The 24,762-nt window shown below is 42.6% G+C and overlaps 1 protein-coding gene across 1 annotated transcript; it reads left to right on the top strand.

Moving 5' to 3' along the window:
* Positions 1–21,718: 21,718 nt before the first annotated feature.
* LOC309560734 (putative N-acetyltransferase 8B) lies at positions 21,719–22,522 on the top strand (the record flags this gene model as incomplete). Its single annotated transcript, XM_082264366.1, has 1 exon — positions 21,719–22,522. The coding sequence occupies one exon, from the start codon at positions 21,719–21,721 to the stop codon at positions 22,379–22,381; it is 663 nt and encodes a 220-aa protein (XP_082120492.1). The 3' UTR covers positions 22,382–22,522.
* Positions 22,523–24,762: the final 2,240 nt, after the last annotated feature.

Raw genomic sequence — 24,762 nt, 5'->3', positions numbered from 1 at the left:
AAAAAAAGAGCATACATTTTTAAAAAACACCAATATTTTCTACTTTCTGCTATAAAACATTCCCAATAAAAAGATTAAATTAAAAAAAAAAAAATGTATCAGTTTGGGCCAATTTGCAACATATTTTTGGTAAAAAAAAAAAAAATATCAAAAAGCGTATAATAATTGGTTTGCGCAAAATTTAGAGCATTTACAATCTATGAGATAGATTTATGGACTTTTTTTTTTTATTATTAGTAATGGCGGCGATTAGCGATTTTTAATCGGGACTGCAACATTGCAGCAGAAAAATATGACACTTTTTTGGGGACCAGTGACACTAATACAGTGATCAGTGCTAAATAATATGCACTGTTACTGTATAAATGACACTGGCAGGGAAGGGGTTAACACTGGGGGGTGATCAAGGGGTTAAATGTGTTCCCTAGATGTGGTTTCTAACTGTGTGGGGGGGGATGGGTTGGACAGAGGCAGAGAGAGAGCGGTGATTTAGCTTAGTTGAATCACATGATCTTTCCCTGCCTCTCCGACAGTAGAGCCGTCATATTGTTTACATTCCAGACGGCTCTCCTGTCAGTTTTGCCGAAGATCGCGAGAGGCCGGCGGCGATCGAGCCCGCTCCTCCCGCAGTCTGTCTCCCACTGGTTCTCATCACGGCGGGAGTGCGACTCCGGCGGCGCGCGTGTGCATAATCATGTAGATCTATGTAATTATGCGAAGCCGAGCCGTCCTGCCGCAGTAAATCTGCATGGGGTGGTCGGCAAGTTCTTAAAGTTGCAGCAACTTCAAAATGGTTCATGCACTCCTTTGGTCCGACTTTCATGCAACTTGAGGGCCATAGACTTCAATGTTAACCCTCAGAAGGTGCATGAAAGTCATACCTCAATGTTCTACAATGCAACTTGTGTGCAACAGTTGCCAATTAAAACCGGTCAAAGCCAAAGTCGTATCCAAGTTGCACTCATCCAAAGTTGCATCAAAGTTGCACAGTAGGTGTGTAAATTATTGTGCTATCAGTGTGTGTGTATATATATATATATATATATATATATATATATATATATATATATATATATATATATATATATATATATATATATATATATATATATATATATATATATATATATATTTTTTTTTTTTTGTGAATGAATAACAATTGAAAAAACCAATCACTAAATAAATAACCAGTAGGGGCTGCTGCAAATGCTTTAACGCTCATCCTCAGCTGTGTTAAAATGTGCAAATAATGGGCATTAGTGTTGCGATGCCCTCAAAGTGCTAAATAAAATACGGTACCTTGATTAGTGCAAAACCACATACAAAATTATTGATAAAAAATCATAATGACATAAAGTGCAAAAAACATCTACAAAGTGCACCATATTACTGCAAAATCGCATAAAATTGATAAAAATCATAATGACATAAAGTGCAAAAAATAAAATCGACAAAGTGCACCGTATTAGTGCAAAATCACATAAAAATAATTGCTAAACATCATATTGACAAAGTGCAAAAAAAAAAAAAATCTACGAAGTGCACCGTATTAGTGCAAAATCGCATAAAAATAAGTGATAAACATAATGACATAAAGTGCAAAAAACATCTACACTTATTTTTATGCGATTTTGCACTAATACGGTGCACTTTGTAGATGTTTTTTGCACTTTATGTCATTATGATGTTTATGAATTGTTATGCGACTTTGCACTAATACGGTGCACTTTGATAAACATAATGACATAAAGTGCAAAAAACATCTACAAAGTGCACCGTATTAGTGCAAAATCGCATAAAAATAAGTGTAGATGTTTTTGGCACTTTATGTCATTATGTTTATCAAAGTGCACCGTATTAGTGCAAAGTCGCATAACAATAATTCATAAACATCATAATGTCATAAAGTGCAAAAAAAAATCTACAAAGTACACCATATAAGTGCAAAATCGCATAACAAAAATTGATAAACATCATAATGTCATAAAGTGCAAAAAAAAAAAAAACATCTACAAAGTGCACCAATTAGTGCAAAATCGCATAAAATTAATTGATAAACATCATAATGACATAAAGTGCAAATAAAGTGCAAAAAAACATCTATAAAGTGCACCGATTAGTGCAAAATTGCATAAAATTAATTGATAAACTTCAAAATGACATAAAATGCAAAATCGACGCGTGGCAGATGGAGGGATCAACGTGTGCATTCGCCTGTATCCTCTTTTTATATTATATACATGTTCATTAATTCTTTGATACAGACATCTAGTGGTTCTGCCCATGTACTGTAATCCACATGGGCACACCAGTAGATATGTAACATATTTCGTGCTGCAGGTAATAAACTTTTTTTAAGTTATGTGTTTCCGTCTGCTGATGTAAATCTTTCAACTTTTCTTTTTTTATTTTGAGTAGTTCTACATCCGTGACATTTTCCACATCTACAGAACCCATCCCTCTGTAGGAATGTGGTTCCTCTTGCTGGGGAGGGGGGGGGGGGGTTGACTACATTTCTGGCTATCAGATTTCTAATCCTGGTGTTTGTTTGTAAATAAAAGTGGGTTTAGGCTCCGTTCACATGTGAGCGTATGGATCGCGGGGAGAACCGCCGCGGTTCCGCCCGCGATCCGGAGATTTATTGCAAATCGCGGGACGCCTAGCGTTGCCCGTTGATTTGCAATAGCCCCCCAAACGCCGAGCGATGTTGCCGCGATTTCCGCCTGCCGAATCGCGGCAACATCGCGCAAACAAAATCGCGGGACGCAATAAGCTTCAAAGAAGTACAAGAGCTTCTTTGGAGCGTATTGCGTCCCGCGATTTTGTTTGCGCGATGTTGCCGCGATTCGGCAGGCGGAAATCGCGGCAACATCGCTCGGCGTTTGGGGGGCTATTGCAAATCAACGGGCAACGCTAGGCGTCCCGCGATTTGCAATAATCTCCGGATCGCGGGCGGAACCGCGGCGGTTCTGCCCGCGATCCAAACGCTGACATGTGAATGCAATAAAGATATTGTTAAAAAAAAAAAAAAAAAAAAAGAAGGAACAAATTGAGAGTTCTGAATAAAAAAGGAAGCACGTTATATGAACATAAAAATCACCAAAAATACCGGTGATTATATCAAAGTACCCAAAATACACAAAAATAAATGCAAACCCCCAGGAAGATCTATTGTTAGTGGCATCAACTCTCTATTTACAAGGGTAGGGGAGTACCTTGACATTTATTCACTAGCATGTAATGGGAAATCCTTTTTAAAAGGATGACAAACATGTTATAAAAACGATGCAAGAAATAAAAATAGGAGACAACACACCGCTGGCCACAGCAGATCTGGAATCCCCGATACACAAACATCAAACAGGAAAATGCTCTAAAAGCAGTAAGATGGTCGCTAGGACAAACAGATCTTAGACAGACACAAAAAGAGTTCTTACCGGAGGGATTGGAATTAGCCATGGCAAACAGCTATTTTTGGTATAATAATGAATATTATAATCAAATTAAAGGGGTAGCAATGGGAGCCAAATATGCACTGAGTGTAGCAAACATATTTTTTTGCTGAAACTGAAGGAAGAAGATATATTGACCTAAGAATTGCCACAATTACAATACTACCAAAGATTCATAGATAGTATCATGATAATCTGGAAGGGACTGGAGGAAGATTTAATCAAATTTAAGCAATACCTTAACAACAACATATACAGTCAGGTCCATAAATATTGGGACATGGACACAATTCTAATCTTTTTGGCTCTATACACCACCACAATGAATTTGAAATTGAAACAAACAAGATGTGCTTTAACTGCAGACTTTCAGCTTTAATTTGAGGGTATTTACATCCAAATCAGGTGAACGGTGTAGGAATTACAACAGTTTGTATATGTGCCTCCCACTTTTTGAGGGACCAAAAGTAATGGGACAGATTAATAAAATCAAACTTTCACTTTTTAATACTTGGTTGCAAATCCTTTGCAGTCAATTAGAGCCTGAAGTCTGGAACACATAGACATCACCAGACGCTGGGTTTCATCCCTGGTGATGCTCTGCCAGGCCTCTACTGCAACTGTCTTCAGTTCCTGCTTGTTCTTGGGGCATTTTCCCTTCAGTTTTGTCTTCAGCAAGTGAAATGCATGCTCAATCGGATTCAGGTCAGGTGATTGACTTGGCCATTGCATAACATTCCACTTCTTTCCCTTAAAAAACTCTTTGGTTGCTTTCGCAGTATCCTTCGGGCCATTGTCCATCTGCACTGTGAAGCGCCGTCCAATGAGTTCTGAAGCATTTGGCTGAATATGAGCAGATAATATTGCCCGAAACACTTCAGAATTCATCCTGCTGCTTTTGTCAGCAGTCACATCATCAATAAATACAAGAGAACCAGTTCCATTGGCAGCCATACATGCCCACGCCATGACACTACCACCACCATGCTTCACTGATGAGGTGGTATGCTTTGGATCATGAGCAGTTCCTTTCCTTCTCCATACTCTTCTCTTCCCATCACTCTGCTACAAGTTGATCTTGGTCTCATCTGTCCATAGGATGTTGTTCCGGAACTGTGAAGGCTTTTTTAGATGTTGTTTGGCAAACTCTAATCTGGCCTTCCTGTTTTTGAGGCTCACCAATGGTTTACATCTTGTGGTGAACCCTCTGTATTCACTCTGGTGAAGTCTTCTCTTGATTGTTGACTTTGACACACATACACATTTTTTGGTATAACTCCCAATGGTTGATACATTTGGATGAGATGTATGTAATATCAAAGGCTTTCAACCAGCTTATTTCGGGAAAAACTTTTCCCCAATATTCTCTCCCATTTCAAAACAGTAGTGGATTTAGAGTAAATATTATGTTTATTCAATATATCGTAGATAATTGAAATACCATTAGAGGTAGTCATTGGTTCTTGATACAATTTATACATAGTAGTTGGTAATTTAAGATATAAAGTGAGATTGTTCTTCTGTAAAAACGAACGTATTTGATAATAGCTCATTAATGCTGATGGTGGTATTTTGTACCGATCTGTCAAACTCTCAAATGAATAGATACCTGTGTCGCTATACAAATCTTTCAAACTATCAACACCACTTCTTAACCATAGGTTTATATCAAGGTTAGGGATAAAGCACAAAAGAACTGCCAGTGGAGTGGGGAATTCGCACATCATCCCATGTTCTAGTAGCTTTCCTACAATTTCTGCCCAGACTGTTAGGGCTGTTTTAACCACTATAGATTGTATAACAGGAACCTCGGCTCCTAATATTACAGCCAACATTGTGATTCTAAGGTTCTCCTGTTTACAGTCCTTCATCTCTATTCTCAGCCATCTTTTATGCTGCTCAGGAGACCACCAATACTTCAGTTGGTCAAGGACAGATATATGCGAGAACCGAAGGGACCCCCATCCCTCCGTGCCTCCTATGTCTCCTCATAATAAGGGATGAGCATCGAGGTGGTTTCCCTTGCCATATAATTTGGTTAAATTGCTTTTGAACCGAAGTGCAATATTGAGATGGAAGGGTAATTGGCAATGTACAGAACAAGTAAAGTAATTTAGGCAAAATAATCATTTTTAACGTAGCCACTCTTCCTGCTGTGGTCAAGTCTTGTATTTTTAAATCCCGGACCCTAGCTTGTAATGATAGGTTATCCAAAAACGGTTTATAATTATGATCGTAAAGCTGGGCAGTATGTGGGGTTAGGATAATCCCCAAGAAAGGTATACATGGAGACCATGCGAATGAAAATTTTGCTTTTATCCGCTTTTGTGCCAAAGTGGTGATATTAATGCCCATAATTTGTGATTTTGTAATATTTAATTTATAAAATGACACTGCGCTAAATTCATTTATCATTCTCTCAACCTCTATCAAGGAAGAGAGTGGGTTTGTGATGATTAACATAACGTCATCAGCAAACAAGCTGATCTTATGTTCTATTTCAGCGACCCTCCAGCCAGTTATCCCCGCGTTGTCCCTAACGCTCTGAGCAAAAGGCTCCATAAGCAACGCGAAGACAACTGGCGAGAGGGGAGATCCCTGCCTCGTCCCATTGGTTATCCCAATGGTTTTAGATAACAATCTAGATAATGATACATTCGCTGTTGGCGCAGAATAAAGAGCCATTATATTCTTTTTCAGCCATCCCTCTATCCCAAACCTACCCAAAACTGCTTCTAAGTAGCCCCAATGGATCCTGTCGAACGCCTTCTCCGCATCCAAAGATAGGAGCAGTGAAGGCGTCCGACAGGATCCCATCCGAATACGCTTGTTCTCATGCCTGTATGTTTGATGAAATGGCCACTCTTAGTCTCCATCAGAAGTCCATGTGAAAGGGTGGCAATGCAGGATCACATCTGGAAGACAGCAGCATGGTTGCCCTATAACAGAAGTGCATGCACTAGGCTCTTCATGGCAGGATCACTAGGAATTATTTTGCAAATTTAAAAATATCAAATACAATTTTGGAAATTCCATTAACATGTTAAAGCTTATATGTGTTTGGGTTTACATCCACTTTTATAACATCGAGGGGTTTTGTCAACTCCTATAACAATTCACACGATTATTTTTAAGTAAATAATTAAATTTAAAAAAAAAAAGCCTTGGCAGCCTAAATCAAAAAGAATGTTCCTTGTCTACAAGGAGAATTGTGGATGACCATAAATGTATAATCCATGTATATTGATATACAATGTTGTAAATACAGTATCTCACAAAAGTAAGTACACCCCTTACATTTTTGTAAATATTTTATTCTATCTTTTCATGTGACAACACTGAAGAAATGACACTTTGCTACAATGTAAAGTAGTGAGTGTACAGCTTGTATAACAGTGTAAATTTGCTGTCCCCTCAAAATAACTCAACACACAGCTATTAACCACTTCCATACAGGGCCCAGACCAATTTTCAGCTTTTAGCGCTCTCACACTTTGAATGATAATTACTCATGCGTCATGCAACGCTGTACCCGATCAAATTTTTTTTTAGCATTTTTTTCACACAAATAGAGCTTTCTTTTGGTAGTATTTAATCACCACTGGGGTTTTGATTTTTTTGCGATATAAGCAAAATAAAGTGAAAATTTAAAAAAAAAAAAAAAAAAAAAACACATTTTGTTTTAGTTTCTATTATAAAATTTTGCAAATAAGTAATTTTTTTTTCCATAAATTTGGGCCAAAATTTATACTACTACATATCTTTGGTAAAAAAAATAACCCAAATTAGTGGATATTATTTATGCCTCGTACACACGTTCAGATGATCGTACGTAAAATATCACTTTCGAGTTGATCGCACTATAATCTGATCGTTAGTACGCAGCTTTCGACAGCCGATCACGACATTTCGTCCAACAAAATCCGAAAGGGACGAACACGAAAACTTTTGTCATACGATAGCCTAGCGAATGACAATCGTTTAATCAGTACACTATGCGTCCGATAAAAAAAAAAAAAAAAAAAAAAAAAAAAATCGATAGACAAAGGCCGCGCATGATCAGAAACAAGAAAATAACGCGGAAAAAGCCTGGCTGCCATTGTTTTTGTTTTGCATGATCCGATACGTAGCTACGCAGCAAGGAAGCATTTCCAGAATCGTACGAAAAAAATCATAGGTTTAGTACGCATTGTTGTTGAATTCAATATTAGTATCAGGCAACAAAATGTGAACGATAAGTCGTCCGATTATCTGATCGTGTGAAGGTTATAGACTCTACCATCTATGGTGCCAATCATTGAAAATTGATCACACCTGATGTACCGATCTCATTTCTTGAGGCCCTGACATTCCAGGGTATTTAGTAAGAGCCATGGTGTGTTTTTTGAAGTTGTATTTTTTTCCCATAATTCTTGAATTTAGAAATATTTATTTTTATTATTTTTTTTAGACACAAAATTGTCATAACTACAAGCTATTTCTCGCACACAGTATATGCATACTTGCGATTTCACCCCAAAATACATTCTGCTACTCCTCCTGAGTTTGGTAATACCACATGTGTGAGACTTTTACACAGCCTGACCACATACAGAGGCCCAACATCCAAGGAGCACCTTCAGGAAATTATTGGTGTAATTTATGCTCCTAGAACACCTAACGACCTATCGCAAATTTGAAGGCCCTGGAGCACCAGGACAATGGAATTACTCACAAGATGACCCCATTTTGGAAAGCAAAACACCCCAATGTATATTCTATGAGGCATAATGAGTCTTTTGAACATGTCATTTTTTTCCACAAGTTTTTGGAAAATGTGGAAAGAAAATGAAAATTTTTTTTTTTCTTTTTTTTCTTTTTTTTTTTTTTACACAAAGTTGTCAATTTATAAGATATTTCTAACACATAGCAAAAATTAAACCCCAAAATACATCCTGCTACTCCTCCCGAGTATGGCGATACCAGGACAATCAAATTACCCACAAAATGACCCCATTTTGGAAAGCAAACACCCCGACACATAATCTATGAGGCATGGGCTGCAGATGGGTACTCAGGTACACCGATCGGCTTCAGAAAGGTACTCAGGTACTCTGATGGGCTGCAGAGAGGTACTCGGGTACTCTGATGGGCTAGAGACAGGTACTCAGATAATGTGATGCTGCAGATAGGTACTCGGGCACTCTGGGCTGAAGACAGGTACTTGGGTACTCTGGGCTGGAGACCGGGAAGACTACCCTGCAGTAGGGCAAAATTAGGGGAGAAGGGAAAGGGAAATGGAGCACCAGGAAATCACTCAAACGCCCTGAAAAATCCTGGGGCGTGAGGATATGACATCAAATATTCAAAATTACCATCCAGATACCCAACGGTGTATGACCGGTGAGCCAAGCAACTAGACAGCATGTGAAAAACAAGAACAAGGAGAGTTGCATAGAATGGCTCAAACAAGGGTAAATGGTGGATAAAAAGTAGTACTTTATTGAAACAGGATAAAACAAGTAATGCAATTAGAACATACAAGTTTAAAGGTAATAACTCATGGACACTGGATAAAACCAAAAACAGTAGATCCTGCCTCTAAGATGGCACTAGTGACACCTCCCTGAGGCTCCACCCACCACCCAATAAACACGGAAACCACGTACACAGCCCACCACCCCAACCAATCTGCCCTAAACCAATTCCAAGGACTAGTGAAGACTGTGGGATGTCCCAGTCAAGGGTCTTGATAGACAATTCACAGGGCAATGGAAGCCAGCAGGGATATGCAAGATAAGTCCAGGGGCTGGGGACAAAGCTATATAAATATGAAATAAGGCTTTGGACAAGGGGGCTGGGTGTAGGGAACTCCTGGGGCTGATGTTCCAACAAGTCTGATCAAAGTAAACGGCTCATTTTCTTCACCGCATCACACCCTGGTAAAAAGGCACAGTTATCTGGTGGAAATTCTCTGTTGGCACCAAATGAAGTCAGAGCAGGCAACCCAGTGGCAAAGCAAGTGGTATAAAGCAGTCCAGCAGCATATCATATAGCAGGCAAGCAAGCATGAAGTAAAGCAGTAATAGAACCTCTTCTACTCACATCACCCCTGGGTCACTTGATAGGGGTGCAAGATGCCACCTCAGAATGTAGGCTGTAATCCGAGTCCTCATACAATAATATAGATGGCAACGGATGGCCCAGTGTTCATAGGTATGGTGTAAATTGTCCCTCCGTGCCCAGATGAGCGACAGGGAAGAGGTTTAGCAAGCCATGCAAGCGGGATTAAGCAAGATGCTGTAGCAGATGCAAGCAAGCAGGAGATTCAGCCAACTGGTAAACATCAAGCACTGACAGACAGGACTCACGTGTTGAGTAGTAGGACGTACAGAAGGCTCCAAATGGTGCAGACAGGCGGTGCCCAATTACACTGTAGAGTATATGAAAGTGCCGAGGTATTGACCAGGTGAGCAGGAGATGGCCACGATCGCTGTTGGAGAGACGTCGTGGACCGGCTACAGCTGTTCGGAGCGGCGGATTGCAGCATGGAAATCCGGGCGGTGGGTGGAGCCGGAGGCGTGACCGCGTGTGACGCGTGACGTCAACACGTTTCGCGTGACGCAGCACTCTTCTTCAGGACGTAGATTGCGTCAGACACGCCAGTCTATAAATACCGGAAGCGGGGCACTGATTGGCCAAAGGGTACATAGCTTCAGGCAGGCGTGCAAATACAGAGAGGAGGACCCCTAGTGGACATCGGGAGGCTCTACATTGAAAGGGAATTTTACAATCAAGTTCATCACCTACATAAAAGAAACAAAAAAGGAGTGGCACACATCGAGGGTAAAGAGATGAAACGAATAATGGGGGCAAAGAGGGGGGATTATTGAACATAGAGACAGCCAGAGAGAATAAATATTCATACTAGATAGAGTGTAAAATCATGGCAAAACATATGTAAATCATGATGTAATATCGGGACTCATAGTAGGGGGAGGAGACAAAATAACACTCAAGTGTCCGTGGACTTAGAGGTTATGGCAATTGAAACCAAAAATAACCTATTTTTCCTTTTTCTGATAAAACAGGGACACTAGTGGATACAAAGGCATAGGGATTAGGGATGATCGAACGGTTCGGGTCGACCATTGGTTCGACCCGAACATTGGGTGTTCGAAATTCGGCCGAATTCCGAACTTTTTGTGGTAAAAGTTCGGAATTCGGCCACCAGAACCGCCCAAAATGCAATCGGACAGGAACTGGGCTTTAAAAGCCGTGATTGGCCCAGAAACATCAGTAAAAGCCAATTGAGGGGGCAGGAGTCTGCTAGGAATGTGATTGGAGTGACTACGGGGTCCAGAGGCCAATCAGGAGTGAATACGCCCCCAGTATATAACATAGTCCCGCCAAACCTCTAGCACTGTAATACAGAGGCTGTGTTAGAGAGTGGAAGCATTTGTGTTTCTCCTGCTGCTTGTAAAGCTCCAGAGTCATTTTGCAATTATAAGTGTGAGGAAAGGGATATGCAGTGTAGTTAGGGTACTATGTACCACTATAGTTAGATTCAAAAATCTAGTTTTTGTAGGGATACCTTAAGTGTCAGGGTGACCGTAGTGTAGTTTAGGGTGAAATGACCCTGCCATGTCAGGGTGACCCCACTATGCAGATTCTGGGTTAGGGGTATATATGTGTATACAGTGCCTTGCGAAAGTATTTGGCGCCCTTGAACTTTGCAACCTTTTGCCACAGTCAGGCTTCAAACAAAGATATAAAACTGTAATTTTTTGTGAAGAATCAACAAGTGGGACACAATCATGAAGTGGAACGAAATTTATTGGATATTTCAAACTTTTTTAACAAATAAAAAACTGAAAAATTGGGCGTGCAAAATTATTCAGCCCCTTTACTTTCAGTGCAGCAAACTCTCTCCAGAAGTTCAGTGAGGATCTCTGAATGATCCAATGTTGACCTAAATGACTAATGATGATAAATAGAATCCACCTGTGTGTAATCAAGTCTCCGTATAAATGCACCTGCACTGTGATAGTCTCAGAGGTCCGTTTAAAGCGCAGAGAGCATCATGAAGAACAAGGAACACACCAGGCAGGTCCGAGATACTGTTGTGGAGAAGTTTAAAGCCGGATTTGGATACAAAAAGATTTCCCAAGCTTTAAACATCCCAAGGAGCACTGTGCAAGTGATAATATTGAAATGGAAGGAGTATCAGACCACTGCAAATCTACGAAGACCTGGCCGTCCCTCTAAACTTTCAGCTCATACAAGGAGAAGACTGATCAGAGATGCAGCCAAGAGGCCCACGATCACTCTGGATGAACTGCAGAGATCTACAGCTGAGGTGGGAGAGACTCTGTCCATAGGACAACAATCAGTCGTATACTGCACAAATCTGGCCTTTATGGAAGAGTGGCAAGAAGAAAGCCATTTCTTAAAGATATCCATAAAAAGTGTCGTTAAAGTTTGCCACAAGCCACCTGGGAGACACACCAAACACGTGGAAGAAGGTGCTCTGGTCAGATGAAACCAAAATCGAACTTTTTGACAACATTGCAAAACGTTATGTTTGGCGTAAAAGCAACACAGCTCCTCACCCTGAACACACCATCCCCACTGTCAAACATGGTGGTGGCAGCATCATGGTTTGGGCCTGCTTTTCTTCAGCAGGGACAGGGAAGATGGTTAAAATTGATGGGAAGATGGATGGAGTCAAATACAGGACCATTCTGGAAGAAAACCTGATGGAGTCTGCAAAAGACCTGAGACTGGGACGGAGATTTGTCTTCCAACAAGACAATGATCCAAAACATAAAGCAAAATCTACAATGGAATGGTTCACAAATAGTGATGTCACAAACCTAAATTTCGCCGTTCGCGAACATCGGCAAATGTTCGCGAACCGGGCGAACTGCCATAGACTTCAATAGGCAGGTGAATTTTAAAACACACAGGGACTCTTTCTGGCCACAATAGTGATGGAAAAGTTGTTTCAAGGGGACTAACACCTGGACTGTGGCACGCCGGAGGGGGATCCATGGCAAAACTCCCATGGAAAATTACGTAGTTGACGCAGAGTCGGGTTTTGATCCATAAAGGGCATAAATCACCTAACATTCCTAAATTGTTTGGAATAACGTGCTTTAAAACATCCAGTGTGTGAATACGATCAGGTATAATGTTGTATCGGTCAAGTAGTGTAAGGGTTACGCCCGCTTCACAGTGACAGACCAAACTCCCCATTTAACAGTCAGTCAGTCAGTCCATTTGCACAACCGCAAACTCCCCATTTGCACAAGGTTGGATACCAAGCTAGCCATGTCCCGTTCCTTGTCCTCACTGACATCATTGAAGGTCTCTTCCTCCACCCAGCCATGTACAACACCAAGGGTCCCCGAAAGGTGACAACAAGCCCCCTGGGACGCCTGCTGTGGCTGGTATTCCACCTCCTCAAAGCCACCTTCCTCCTCTGACTTCTCTTCTTCAGACTCCTCTCTCTGCGTTGCCACAGGTCCAGCAATTGACAACGACAAGGCTGCTTCTGGTGGTGATGGGGACCACAATTCTTCCTCTTCATGCTCATCTACAGCCTGATCCAGTACTCTTCGCAGGGCACGCTCCAGAAAAAACGCATATGGGACGAGGTCGATGATGTTGCCTTGGGTTCGACTGACCACCAGGTTTGTCACCTCCGCAAAAGGACGCATGAGCCTACAGCCATTGTTCATGAGCATTCAGTAACGCGGCCAAAAAATACCCAGCTCCGCAGAAAGAATGAAAGAAAATGAATGTTTTTTTCTATGAAAAATTATCCCGCGGATCGCTTTTGGTCTGTTCACAATGAAGCAACGACCTTATCATCTGGGGTGTGCCAACACACTCCTAGAGGTGATCGCTTCATTGTGATACGCAAGCCCCTTCACCACGACAAGGTAACGATCACAAAGGGGAATTGACACATGTATGTGCCTTTTTTTTTGTTTTTTGTTTTTTTGCAGCGACAGTGTAGCACCAGAGGCCAGAAAAATTAGGCATGTACACATACCTACTTTTTCATGTATTGTTGCAGCCGCTGCTTTAGCAATGGCCTGAAAAATTTAGTTTTTCAAGGCAGAAAGTGCACCAAAACATTGCGGCTTGAACCGTAGTTGGTGGCGGAGACGTCACGTAAGTCATCCGGCAATCAGAGAATGATTAAATACAGCAGCGTGTGGACCATTTTTAGCCCAAGGCATCTCATCAGGCCTTTTTTAGTCAAATGCATCCCCCACTGTCAGTCCCTTCGGGATCCATGCCTCATTCATCTTAATAAACGTGAGGTAATCAAGACTTTTTTGACCTAGGCGACTTCTCTTCTCAGTGACAATACCTCCTGCTGCGCTGAAGGTCCTTTCTGACAGCACACTTGAAGCGGGGCAGGCCAGAAGTTCAATGGCAAATTGGGATAGCTCAGGCCACAGGTCAAGCCTGCACACCCAGTAGTCAAGGGGTTCATCGCTCCTCAGAGTGTCGATATCTGCAGTTAAGGCAAGGTAGCCTGCTACCTGTCGGTCGAGTCGTTCTCTGAGGATGGACCCCGAAGGGCTGTGGCGATGTGTAGGACTAAAAAAGCTCCGCATGTCCTCCATCAACAAGACATCTGTAAAGCGTCCTGTCCTTGCCGGCGTGGTTGTGGTGGTAGGAGGAGGATTACTTTCACCTCTTCCCCTGTTGGATTCCTGTTGTGCTGTGACATCACCCTTATATGCTGTGTAAAGCATAGTTTTTAACTTATTTTGTAGCTGCTGCATCCTTTGCGACTGCCGGTAATTGGGTAACATATCAGAGACTTTCTGCTTATACCGGGGGTCTAGTAGCGTGGCCACCCAGTACAGGTCGTTCTCCTTCAGCCTTTTTATACGAGGGTCCCTCAACAGGCATGACAGCATGAAAGACCCCATTTGCACAAGGTTGGATGCCGAGCTACTCATGTCCAATTCCTCATCCTCACTGATGTCATTGAAGGTGTGTTCTTCCCCCTAGCCACGTACAACACCACGGGTACCAGATAGGTGACAACGAGCACCCTGGGATGCCTGCTGTGGTTGGTGTTCCTCCTCCTCAAAGCCACATTCCTCCTCAGACTCCTCTTCCAGTGTTGCCGCAGGTCCAGCAAGCGATGGTAAGGCTGTTTCTGGTGGTGATGGTGACCACAACTCTTCCTCTTCCTCTTCACGCTCATCTACGGCCTGATCCAGCACTCTTCGCAGGGCACGCTCCAGGAAGAAAACATATGGGATGATGTCGCTGATGGTGCCTTCGGTGCGACTGACTAGGTTTGTCACCTCCTCAAAAGGACGCATGAGCCTACAGGCATTGCGCATGAGCGTCCAGTAACGTGGCAAAAAAATACCCAGCTACGCAGAGACTGTCCTAGCACCCCGGCTTGTTGGAGCAGGCGGTCGAACATTAGCAGTGTTGAATTCCAACGTGTCGGGCTGTCGCAAATCAAGCGCCTCACTGGCATGTTGTTTCGCAAAGTGCGCCATGGCCGTGTAGGAACGCCTGAAATGGCCACACACTTTCCTGGCCTGCTTGAGGACGTCCTGTAAGCCTGGGTACTTCTGCACAAAGCGTTGTACAATCAAATTCAACACATGTGCCATGCACGGCACATGTGTCAACTTGCCCAAATTCAATGCCGCCAACAAATTGCTTCCGTTGTCACACACCACTTTGCCGATCTCCAGTTGGTGCGGGGTCAGCCACTGATCCACCTGTGCGTTCAGGGCGGACAGTAGTGCTGGTCCGGTGTGACTCTCTGCTTTCAGGCAAGTCAACCCCAAGACAGCGTGACACTATCGTATCCGGCATGTGGAATAGCCCCTGGGGAGCTGGGGGGGGTGCAGTTGGTGTGGAGCAAGACGCAACAGCAGAAGAGGACTCAGCCGAGGAGGTTAGCAAAGAGGATGGAGTAGGAGGAGTAGAGGAGGTGGCAGCAGGCCTGCCTGCAAGTCGTGGTGGTATCACCAACTCCTCTGCAGCAGAGCCACGCCTTCCATGCTTGGCAGCCGCCAGCAGGTTTACCCAATGCGCAGTGTAAGTGATATACCTGCCCTGACCGTGCTTTGCAGACCAGCTATCAGTGGTCAGATGGACCCTTGCCCCAACACTGTGTGCCAGACGTGACATGATTTCCTTTTCCACAATAGAGTACAGGTTGGGGATTGCCTTTTGTGAAAAATAATTTCGGCCGGGTACCTTCCACTGCGGTGTCCCAATAGCGACAAATTTTTTGAAGGCCTCAGACTCCACCAGCTTGTATGGTAAAAGCTGGCGGGCTAAGAGTTCCGACAAGCCAGCTGTCAGACGCCGGCAAGGGGGTGACTCTGTGAGATTGGCTTCTTACGCTCAAACATTTCCTTGACAGACACCTGACTGTGGGCAGATGAGCAGGAACTGCTGAAGGTGAGAGGCGGAGGGGTGGGTTGTTGATAGGGGGCAAGGAGGACAGCAGTGGTTGACGATGCTGGACCAGGAGGAGGATGGTGGCTTTCAGTTTGTGTGCTGCTTTTACTCATGTGTTGATCCCATAGGTGTTTGTGATGTGAGATCATGTGCCTTCGCAAAGCAGTTGTACCTAGGTGGGTGTTGGACTTCCCACGACTCAGTTTCTTTTGGCACAGGTTACAAATGGCATCGCTGATATCAGAGGAAGAAACACAAAAAAAATGCCACACTGCTGAGCTTTGCAAGGACGGCATTCTGGTGGTGGCGTGCTGTCTGGCCGACCCCGGGTGCCAAATCTACATGCTGTCTGACTGCGCCACTAGCTCCTTGCGATGACCTCCTCCCCCTGCTTCCAACTCGTCTCCTCCTCCTCTCTGTCTCCCCATCTGAACTTTCCCCCTCTTCTTCTGCTCTTCGAGCAGGCACCCAGGTGACATCACAGACACATTGTCATCATCAGCCGCTTCACTTGACAATTTAGCAAAGGCAGCAGCAGCAGGTACAACATCATCATCATCACAATGTACGTCCATGTGTATAATGCTGCCTGACTGAGACATATCCCCGTTATCTACATCCTCTGGCACTAATAGTTGCGCATCACTTATTTCTTCCAACTGATGTGAAAATAACTCCTCTGACGGATCAAGTGAAGCGGCTGTGGTGCTAGTGTTGGTGCCGGCGGGCTGGCGAGTGGTAAATTGAGAGGTGCCCGAAGCTGAGCTGGAGGAGGATGGTGCATTAAGGTTCCGAGCGGAAGCTGTAGACGATTGGGTGTCCTGTGTAAGCCAGTCAACTATGGCCTCAGAATTTTTTTGAGTTCAGGGTCTGTGGCCTCTGAACACTGGGCATTATTCTAGGGCCAAAGGAAATCACAGCACCACGACGGCCCTTGCGGGGTGGCCTGCCTCTGCCTGTCTTTTTTTTTAATGTGTTGTACTATGAGTGCAAGGTGCTGTGCCACCCTATAGGAGTGTTGGGCAGTGGGTACAGTACACTCTGTGGACCTGACAGTCCAAATATTCAGTCCAAATAGTGACAAATATTTTTTTAATTTGCAAGCTGCTGTGCCACCGTATATATCAGTGGTGGGTGGGCACGCAGCAGTGGCACTGCAGTGGGCACAGTACACTCTGTGGATCTGACAGTCACTGGCACCCAGGCAACTGCAATTATAAAAAATATATATATTTTTTTCAATTTGCAACAAGATGCTGTGCCACCGTATATATATCAGTGGTGGGCAGTGCACTGCAGTGGGTACAGTGCACTCTGTGGACCTGACACAGCACTCACTGCAATTATGACAGAGGAAAAAAATATATATTTTTTAAAATGCAAGGTACTGTGCCTGTGCCACCCGAAATGAGTGTGGTGTGCACACAGTACAGTCTGTGGTAGGTCTGTGGCCTCTCACACACAGCGGGCAGGCAACTGCAGTGTACAATATATATATATATATATATATATATATATATATATATATATAAAAAATACTCAATTACCAGCCCTAAAAAGGGCTTTTGGGGACACTAGATATATATATATATATATATATATATATATAAAAATTACACAAATACCAGCCCTTAGAAGGGCTTTTTGGGGTGCTGTCAGGATGCTGTCCTTACAGCAGTAGTGGACCAAGAACACTGACTAGCAAGACCAGGAACACTGACTAACAACTGTCCCTAGCTATTAACAGCAGCAGCAGCAGCACTCTCCCTGCTCTCACTAACACACTGCTTCAGAATGAGCCAAGATGGATGCTGCCCTTGCTTATTTATAGGAGGTGGGAGGGTGTGGGAGGGAGGTATGCTGATTGGATGGAAATGTGCCTGCTGACTGTAAAGTTCAGGGTCAAAGTTTGCCTCAATGATGTATTATAGGGGGCGGACCGAACATCGCATATGTTCGCCCGCAGCGGCGAACGCGAACATGCTAAGTTCGCCGGGAACTGTCCGCCGGCGAACAGTTCGGTACACCTCTATTCACAAATAAACATATCCAGGTGTTAGAATGGCCAAGTCAAAGTCCAGACCTGAATCCAATCGAGAATCTGTGGAAAGAACTGAAAACTGCTGTTCACAAACGCTCTCCATCCAACCTCACTGAGCTTGAGCTGGTTTGCAAGGAGGAATGGGCAAACATTTCAGTCTCTCGATTTGCAAAACAGATAGAGACATACCCCAAGCAACTTACAGCTGCAATCGCAGCAAAAGGTGGCGCTACAAAGTATTAATTTAAGGGGGCTGAATAATTTTGCACGCCCAATTTTTCAGTTTTTTATTTGTTAAAAAAGTTTGAAATATCCAATAAATTTCGTTCCACTTCATAATTGTGTCCCACTTGTTGATTCTTCACAAAAAAAAATACAGTTTTATATCTTTATGTTTGAAGCCTAAAATGTGGCAAAAGGTCGCAAAGTTCAAGGGGGCTGAATACTTTCGCAAGGCACTGTATATATGTATATGTATATATACACACACACACATACATACATACATACATACATACATATATATATATATATATATATATATATATATATATACATATATACATATATATATATATATATATATATATATATATATATATATATATATATATTGTGGGAGATTAGCTCACAGGGATCACCTTTCACAGGAACTTAAGGCCAGCACGCAGGTAGTTTCTTTAAAGTCTGGTGGATTGCCAGCTTTATTTCAGCAGAAGTTTGCAAAGATACAAAAACAACAAAACAATAAAATAAATCCTTGCCGTCCGGCACTAAACTAAACAACGGTTATCCTCACTATACAGTGTGGGGCTGGTCCCCATCACCCACAAAAACACATAGTAAAGCAAACCTGTTCTTTTGAAAGTCCACACACAGCTCCTCTCTCAGATTCCCTTCTGAGTCTCAGGCAGGCCGGAGCATTTCTGTGCTCTTTTCCTGTTAATTTAAAGTCCACCTGAGCATGGACTCAGGTAACTCACAATCTCTGGACCGGAACCTAGCCTGTCACAGAGGCTGGAAAAACCCGGGCCGGATTCCGGTTCAGTCTCTCACCACAGAACGAGGTGAAATATAGCGATTATCCACTATCTCACCTCGCATACCGTCACAATATATATATATATATACACACACACACATATATATATATATATATACACATATATTTATATATATATATATATATATATATACACACACACACACACACACATATATATATACACATATATTTATATATATATACACACACACACATATATATATACATACATACATACAGGAGTTAAAAAAAACACCCAAAAAAACACCTGAAAAATGCCTGAAACAAAAACGCCCAGGTGTGAAAGGAGGGTAACAACATCCCTGCGCTGATGAAATTCTAAGAAAAATAATCTGTTTTTTTTTTTCTGGTTCTGGACATGCTACAGAGCTGAAACTTCACAGGTACACTTTTTAGACCCCCAGACACTAAATCCAAAGAAATCTCATTTTTTATTTCCAATAATTTTTTCAATAATTGGCTCTCTATCAAAAACGACAATTTTTAAGAACTTTTTTTTGCCTGATTCATAGTCCCTGGGGCATGACCCAGAACCCTAGGCACTTTTTAGGGGCATTTATTGGGTTTTAGGGCTTCAAAATTGTGTTTTTCGATTCCAGAAGTTTGGGTCCCATTGATTTCAATGGGGTTCTGGAATCCGAACCGAACTTTCGGGAAATTCGGGTGTTCTGGTCGAACCAAACTTTTCAAAAGTTTGATCATCCCTAATAGGGATTATCAGACTGAGTTGTTCACCAAGGAGGGTTGACATAAGTATATATCCCACAAGTACACAGAAAGATTCCTAGGTATTTATATAACTCTCAAAAAAAAAAACCCTAATAGCAATACTGAGTGCTCCTGTGTGGGAAAATAATTCCCATGAACCACAGACAGTAAATCCTAGTATATTTAATATATTATAATGAATGATAGTCAACTACCTACTTTTTCCATGGCTGGGCAGGTTTAGTACCAGGATATTAACAACTAAGCAAGTATTGCATTAGGACACAATTCTCCCAATCCATAAAAGGGACTCTAAAAGTATAAGAGAAGAGGAGAACATGGTATAAGGTAGGGAAAGGATCAGGTAATTTCTATTCAAGAAAAACATTCAAACTAAGTTCAGTATTAAGGCCCCTCGGGGCCAGTGTCCCCAACCTAAATATCCACGCCTTTTCCCTCTGTAAGAGAACCATTTGGAGCCTTCTGTACGTCCTACTACTCAACACGTGAGTCCTGACTGTCAGTGCTTGATGTTTACCAGTTGGCTGAATCTCACTCCTGCTTGCTTGCATCTGCTACAGCATCTTGCTTAATCCCGCTTGCATGGCTTGCTAAACCTCTTCCCTGTCGCTCATCTGGGCATGGAGGGACAATTTACACCATACCTATGAACACTGGGCCATCCGTTGCCATCTATATTGCTGTATGAGGATTTGGATTACAGCCTACATTCTGAGGTGGCATCTTGCACCCCTATCAAGTGACCCAGGGGTGATGCGAGTAGAAGAGGTTCTATTACTGCTTTACTTCATGCTTGCTTGCCTGCTATATGATATGCTGCTGGACTGCTTTATACAGCTTGCTTTGCCACTGGGTTGCCTGCTCTGACTTCATTTGGTGCCAACAGAGAATTTCCACCAGATAACTGTGCCTTTTTACCAGGGTGTGATGCGGAACATCAGCCCCAGGAGTTCCCTACACCCAGCCCCCTTGTCCAAAGCCTTATTTCATATTTATATAGCTTTGTCCCCAGCCCCTGGACTTATCTTGCATATCCCTGCTGGCTTCCATTTCCCTGTGAATTGTCCATCACGACCCTTGACTGGGACATCCCACAGTCTTCACCAGTCCTTGGAATTGGTTTAGGGCAGATTGGTTGGGGTGGTGGGCTGTGTAGGTGGTTTCCGTGTTGATTGGGTGGTGGGTGGAGCCTCGGTGAGGTGTCACTAGTGCCATCTTAGAGGCAGGATCTACTGTTTTTGGTTTTATCCAGTGTCCATGAGTTATTACCTTTGAACTTGTATGTTCTAATTGCATTACTTGTTTTATCCTGTTTCAATAAAGTACTACTTTTTATCCACCATTTACCCTTGTTTGAGCCATTCTATGCAACTCTCCTTGTTCTTGTTTTACCCTGCAGTAGAGCAATCTGATAGCGAGACTTGAAGCACTCATGGAACGCTGCGCGGAAGGGATGACATCAATAGCGGTGCAGAGGACGGTCCACGTAGACAGCTTTACCCCGGATGCCTGCATACTTGGATGTGCCTGTTTTATTCATCAACCATGAGAGTCGCTAAATGCTGTACCTTCAATAAATATAACCATATTGCTACACTTAGAGGCGCCTCTCTTCTCTTTTATACTCAGTTTTGACATGACGCTACTTGTATATAAAGACTTCGCTTGTTAATCAAATTTTATTAAAAAAATGTTGCTTGTCTTGCAAAACGCTCTCAAACCAAGTTACTCTCAATCTAAGGTTTTACTGTATTAGGTCACTCTTCCAAAAACATCCAAGGATGGAAATAGTCATGGGTTGTACCTGGTGACTCCATAACTGGAAAAGGTGAGGTCAAAGGTTCACCTAAAGGGAAAAATACAGTCTAGTTAAAATAAAATCATTATTCTCTAGATAGACATGCTAGAATTTATTGTTTCCTCATTAACAAACAGTTAAAATAATAAAATATCTTCACTTTTTATATTTTTATACAGGAAAGTAAGAACATGTCAGATTACCGCATCCGTCTTTATAAAGACTCCGATTACGATATCGTGAGAGACCTCTTTGTTCGTGGGATTACAGAACCTTACCCTGTGTCCTTCTGTCGTACATTCAGGCTTCCCCGAGTTTGGATCCTCATTCTTGCCATGTTCCTCCTTGCCCTGATGACCACAGGCTCTCCTACAGTCTCATTTATAGCGGTGATCGCCGTCATACTTGCCTTGTTGCTCATGATCCGAGATATATTCTTTTCCTATGCTAGGAGATGCCTGGCTGGTGACATGTTGGATATCAGGAAACATTATCTTCAGCGGGATGGTTGCTGCTTCTGGGTGGCAGAATCAGGAAGAGAAATTGTGGGCATGGTGGCGGCTGCCCCAATTCCCTATCCTGGTGGACAGAACCAAGTAGAGCTCAAAAGACTGTCGGTTCCCAAGGAACATAGGGGTAGAGGCATTGGCAAGGCTTTGTGTAAGACAGTCATTGACTTTGCAAAGAAGTCTGGATATCAGGCCATAGTCTTGGAGTCCGCAGTGTTTCGGATGGATTCTCTACACCTGTACAAGCGCCTGGGCTTCAGGATAACTGCCACATTCTATCAAAATCACTATTTCAGGAAATTTATAGACTTTGTTGATATTTCATTCCAGTATGATCTTTCATAAAATACTATGCTTCGCCATTGTTCTGTTGCCTGGGATTTCAGCCCCTCTATTCCTTTCAATTAATGAACTCTACTTCATTCAGAAAATACCCCTGAAGTACAACCATGTCTTTTCTTGTCCCAATTGCCTCCCGAAAAAGGCTTTTTCCCTTTCTTTACTTCATTCTATGTTAAACATACAGAATGCATAAGACACTGTGCTAAATGGCCTCACCCTTAGAAGGCAGTATACACATAGTGAATGGATATATAGCCATGGACTTTTTGACATATAGAGAAAAGCAAAAACAATGATATAAAAGAAGACAAATTATTGTTTAACGTCTCTGAAGAAGGAAAGTCCTGTCCAGCCATCAATCTGCTATAGGCCGGACGGGGCTTTCCTCCTTCAGAATGGACGTCGTTGAAGGTCCTCTCAGATGACACCGGCCATGCAGCGGCACGATCTGTCACCGGCAGATGACAGATCACTATATTGGCCTGCTGCCAATGTCATGTGATTGCTGTGACCAATCAGAGCAGATCACATGAAAGTTGTAAACAATGGATGGCTTCCTTTTATGTCATCTATTGTATACAATTGTGTTGTTAACTGTGATAGGTCACAGTGATCACATGCTACAGCCCATCTGTACCATGTGATTGTTTTGTTGTGATTAGCTGTGATTGGCCCAAGCTAAACTAAATGAATCAATGTTATTCAGTAAAATGCTTGCTTATAGCAATGAAATTCAGTGCTATAAGCAATTATAATGTGTAAAAAAACAAATGATCACAACAAAAGACACTAAATAAACCAGTTTCATTCAGTAAAAATGGTTGCTTATACCAATAAAATTCATTGGTGTAAGCTATCATAATGTGTCGGGGAAAAAATACTGATTACTTCCCTGGGGTAATACAGTGTGTTAAGAAAAAAAAATAGTTTTTCTTATCACAATGTTTTTGTTTTTTGTTTTTACACATACTGTCACCAGTCAGTGTCCCAGATCACCGTCACACCAGTTATATGATAATGCTGTACACCCAGGATCAGGGGGTAGGGCCCCAGCCAGGAGTCGGGAGGACCCTTCATGGTTTCTTGCATAAAGGCTCTAAAGGTTCCAGTTATGCCTTTGACTTGGACAGTCTACTTTAAAAAAAAAGGGGGTAATTTGGGGGTATTTGTACTGTCCTGGCTTTTTCAGGCAAACTCGCTCCTGCATGTCTTTATGGACCTTGCTTTGTGCACTGGTGCGCAGTTATGTTGGAACAGGAAGGGGCCTTCCTCCAACTCCTCCCACAAAGTTGGGAGCAAGAAATCATCCTAAATGTCTTGGCATGGTGATGCCTTAGAGTTCCCTTCACTGGAACTAAGGGGCCAAGCCAAACCCCTGAAAAACAACCCCACACCATAATCCCCCCTTCACCAAATGATTTGGACCAGTGCACATAGTATGGTACATAAAGACATTGATGAGCGAGTTTGGGGTGGAGGAACTTGACTGGCCTGCACAGAGTCCTGACCTCAACCCGATAGAACCCCTTTGGGATGAATAAGTGCGGAGACTGCGAGCCAGGTCTTTTCATCTAACATCAGTGCTTAAACTCACGAATTTGCTTCTGGAAGAATGGTCACACATTCCCATAGACACACTCCTAAACCTTGTGGGCAGCCTTCCCAGAAGAGTTAAAGCTGTTAAAGCTTCAAAGGGCCAACTCAATGTTGAACCCTACGGACTAAGACTGGGATGCCATTAAAGTTTATGTAATATGGTGTATTTATGTGTGTGAGTTTGTTTATGTATGTATGAGTGTGTATGTATGTCTTCTCTTGATACTAAGTATTCATATACCCATGTGTGTATGTATATTTGACTTCCTATAATCATATAAATATATACAGATATATGAATTGGCAGGGCTTTTTTTTTCAGCGAGAACGTGGGGGGTGCAGTCCTGGCACCTGCAACATGGAATGTATGTAATGATAAGGGTGGTGGTATGTGCTGGAGGGTCTATTGTCAATAGGTACTGTGATGGGAGTCACTTTGGGTGGGGGGCTCATGGAACCCAGCTTACCTTGGAGAGTTCGGGAAACTCCTTGTTAAGCTGCACAGACCCCTCTTATGTGTAAGTCACCCTGTGTCTATTAGGGGCACAGGGTGATGAGACAATGATGGACAACTACTTAATGGACACTGAGAATGTGGTTTGGATTACTTCAAATGGGACAGTAATATTTATCCACAATACCCCTCAATAAATCTATGATACATTAATTCCGCTGTATCAGAATGATGGAATATTGTATGAGATTTGCCCCATAGACTATTGTAGGTCAGAGCCGGATAGTCTGCTACTGGGGTCTCCTGCTATTGTCTGATTAATCACAACATTATC

The sequence above is a fragment of the Pelophylax lessonae genome (assembly GCF_965119305.1).
Source record: "Pelophylax lessonae genome assembly, chromosome: 1".
Classification (NCBI taxonomy): domain Eukaryota; kingdom Metazoa; phylum Chordata; class Amphibia; order Anura; family Ranidae; genus Pelophylax; species Pelophylax lessonae.
Note: the sequence above shows the minus strand (reverse complement) of the source record. Positions and strands in the feature narration are given on the sequence as shown.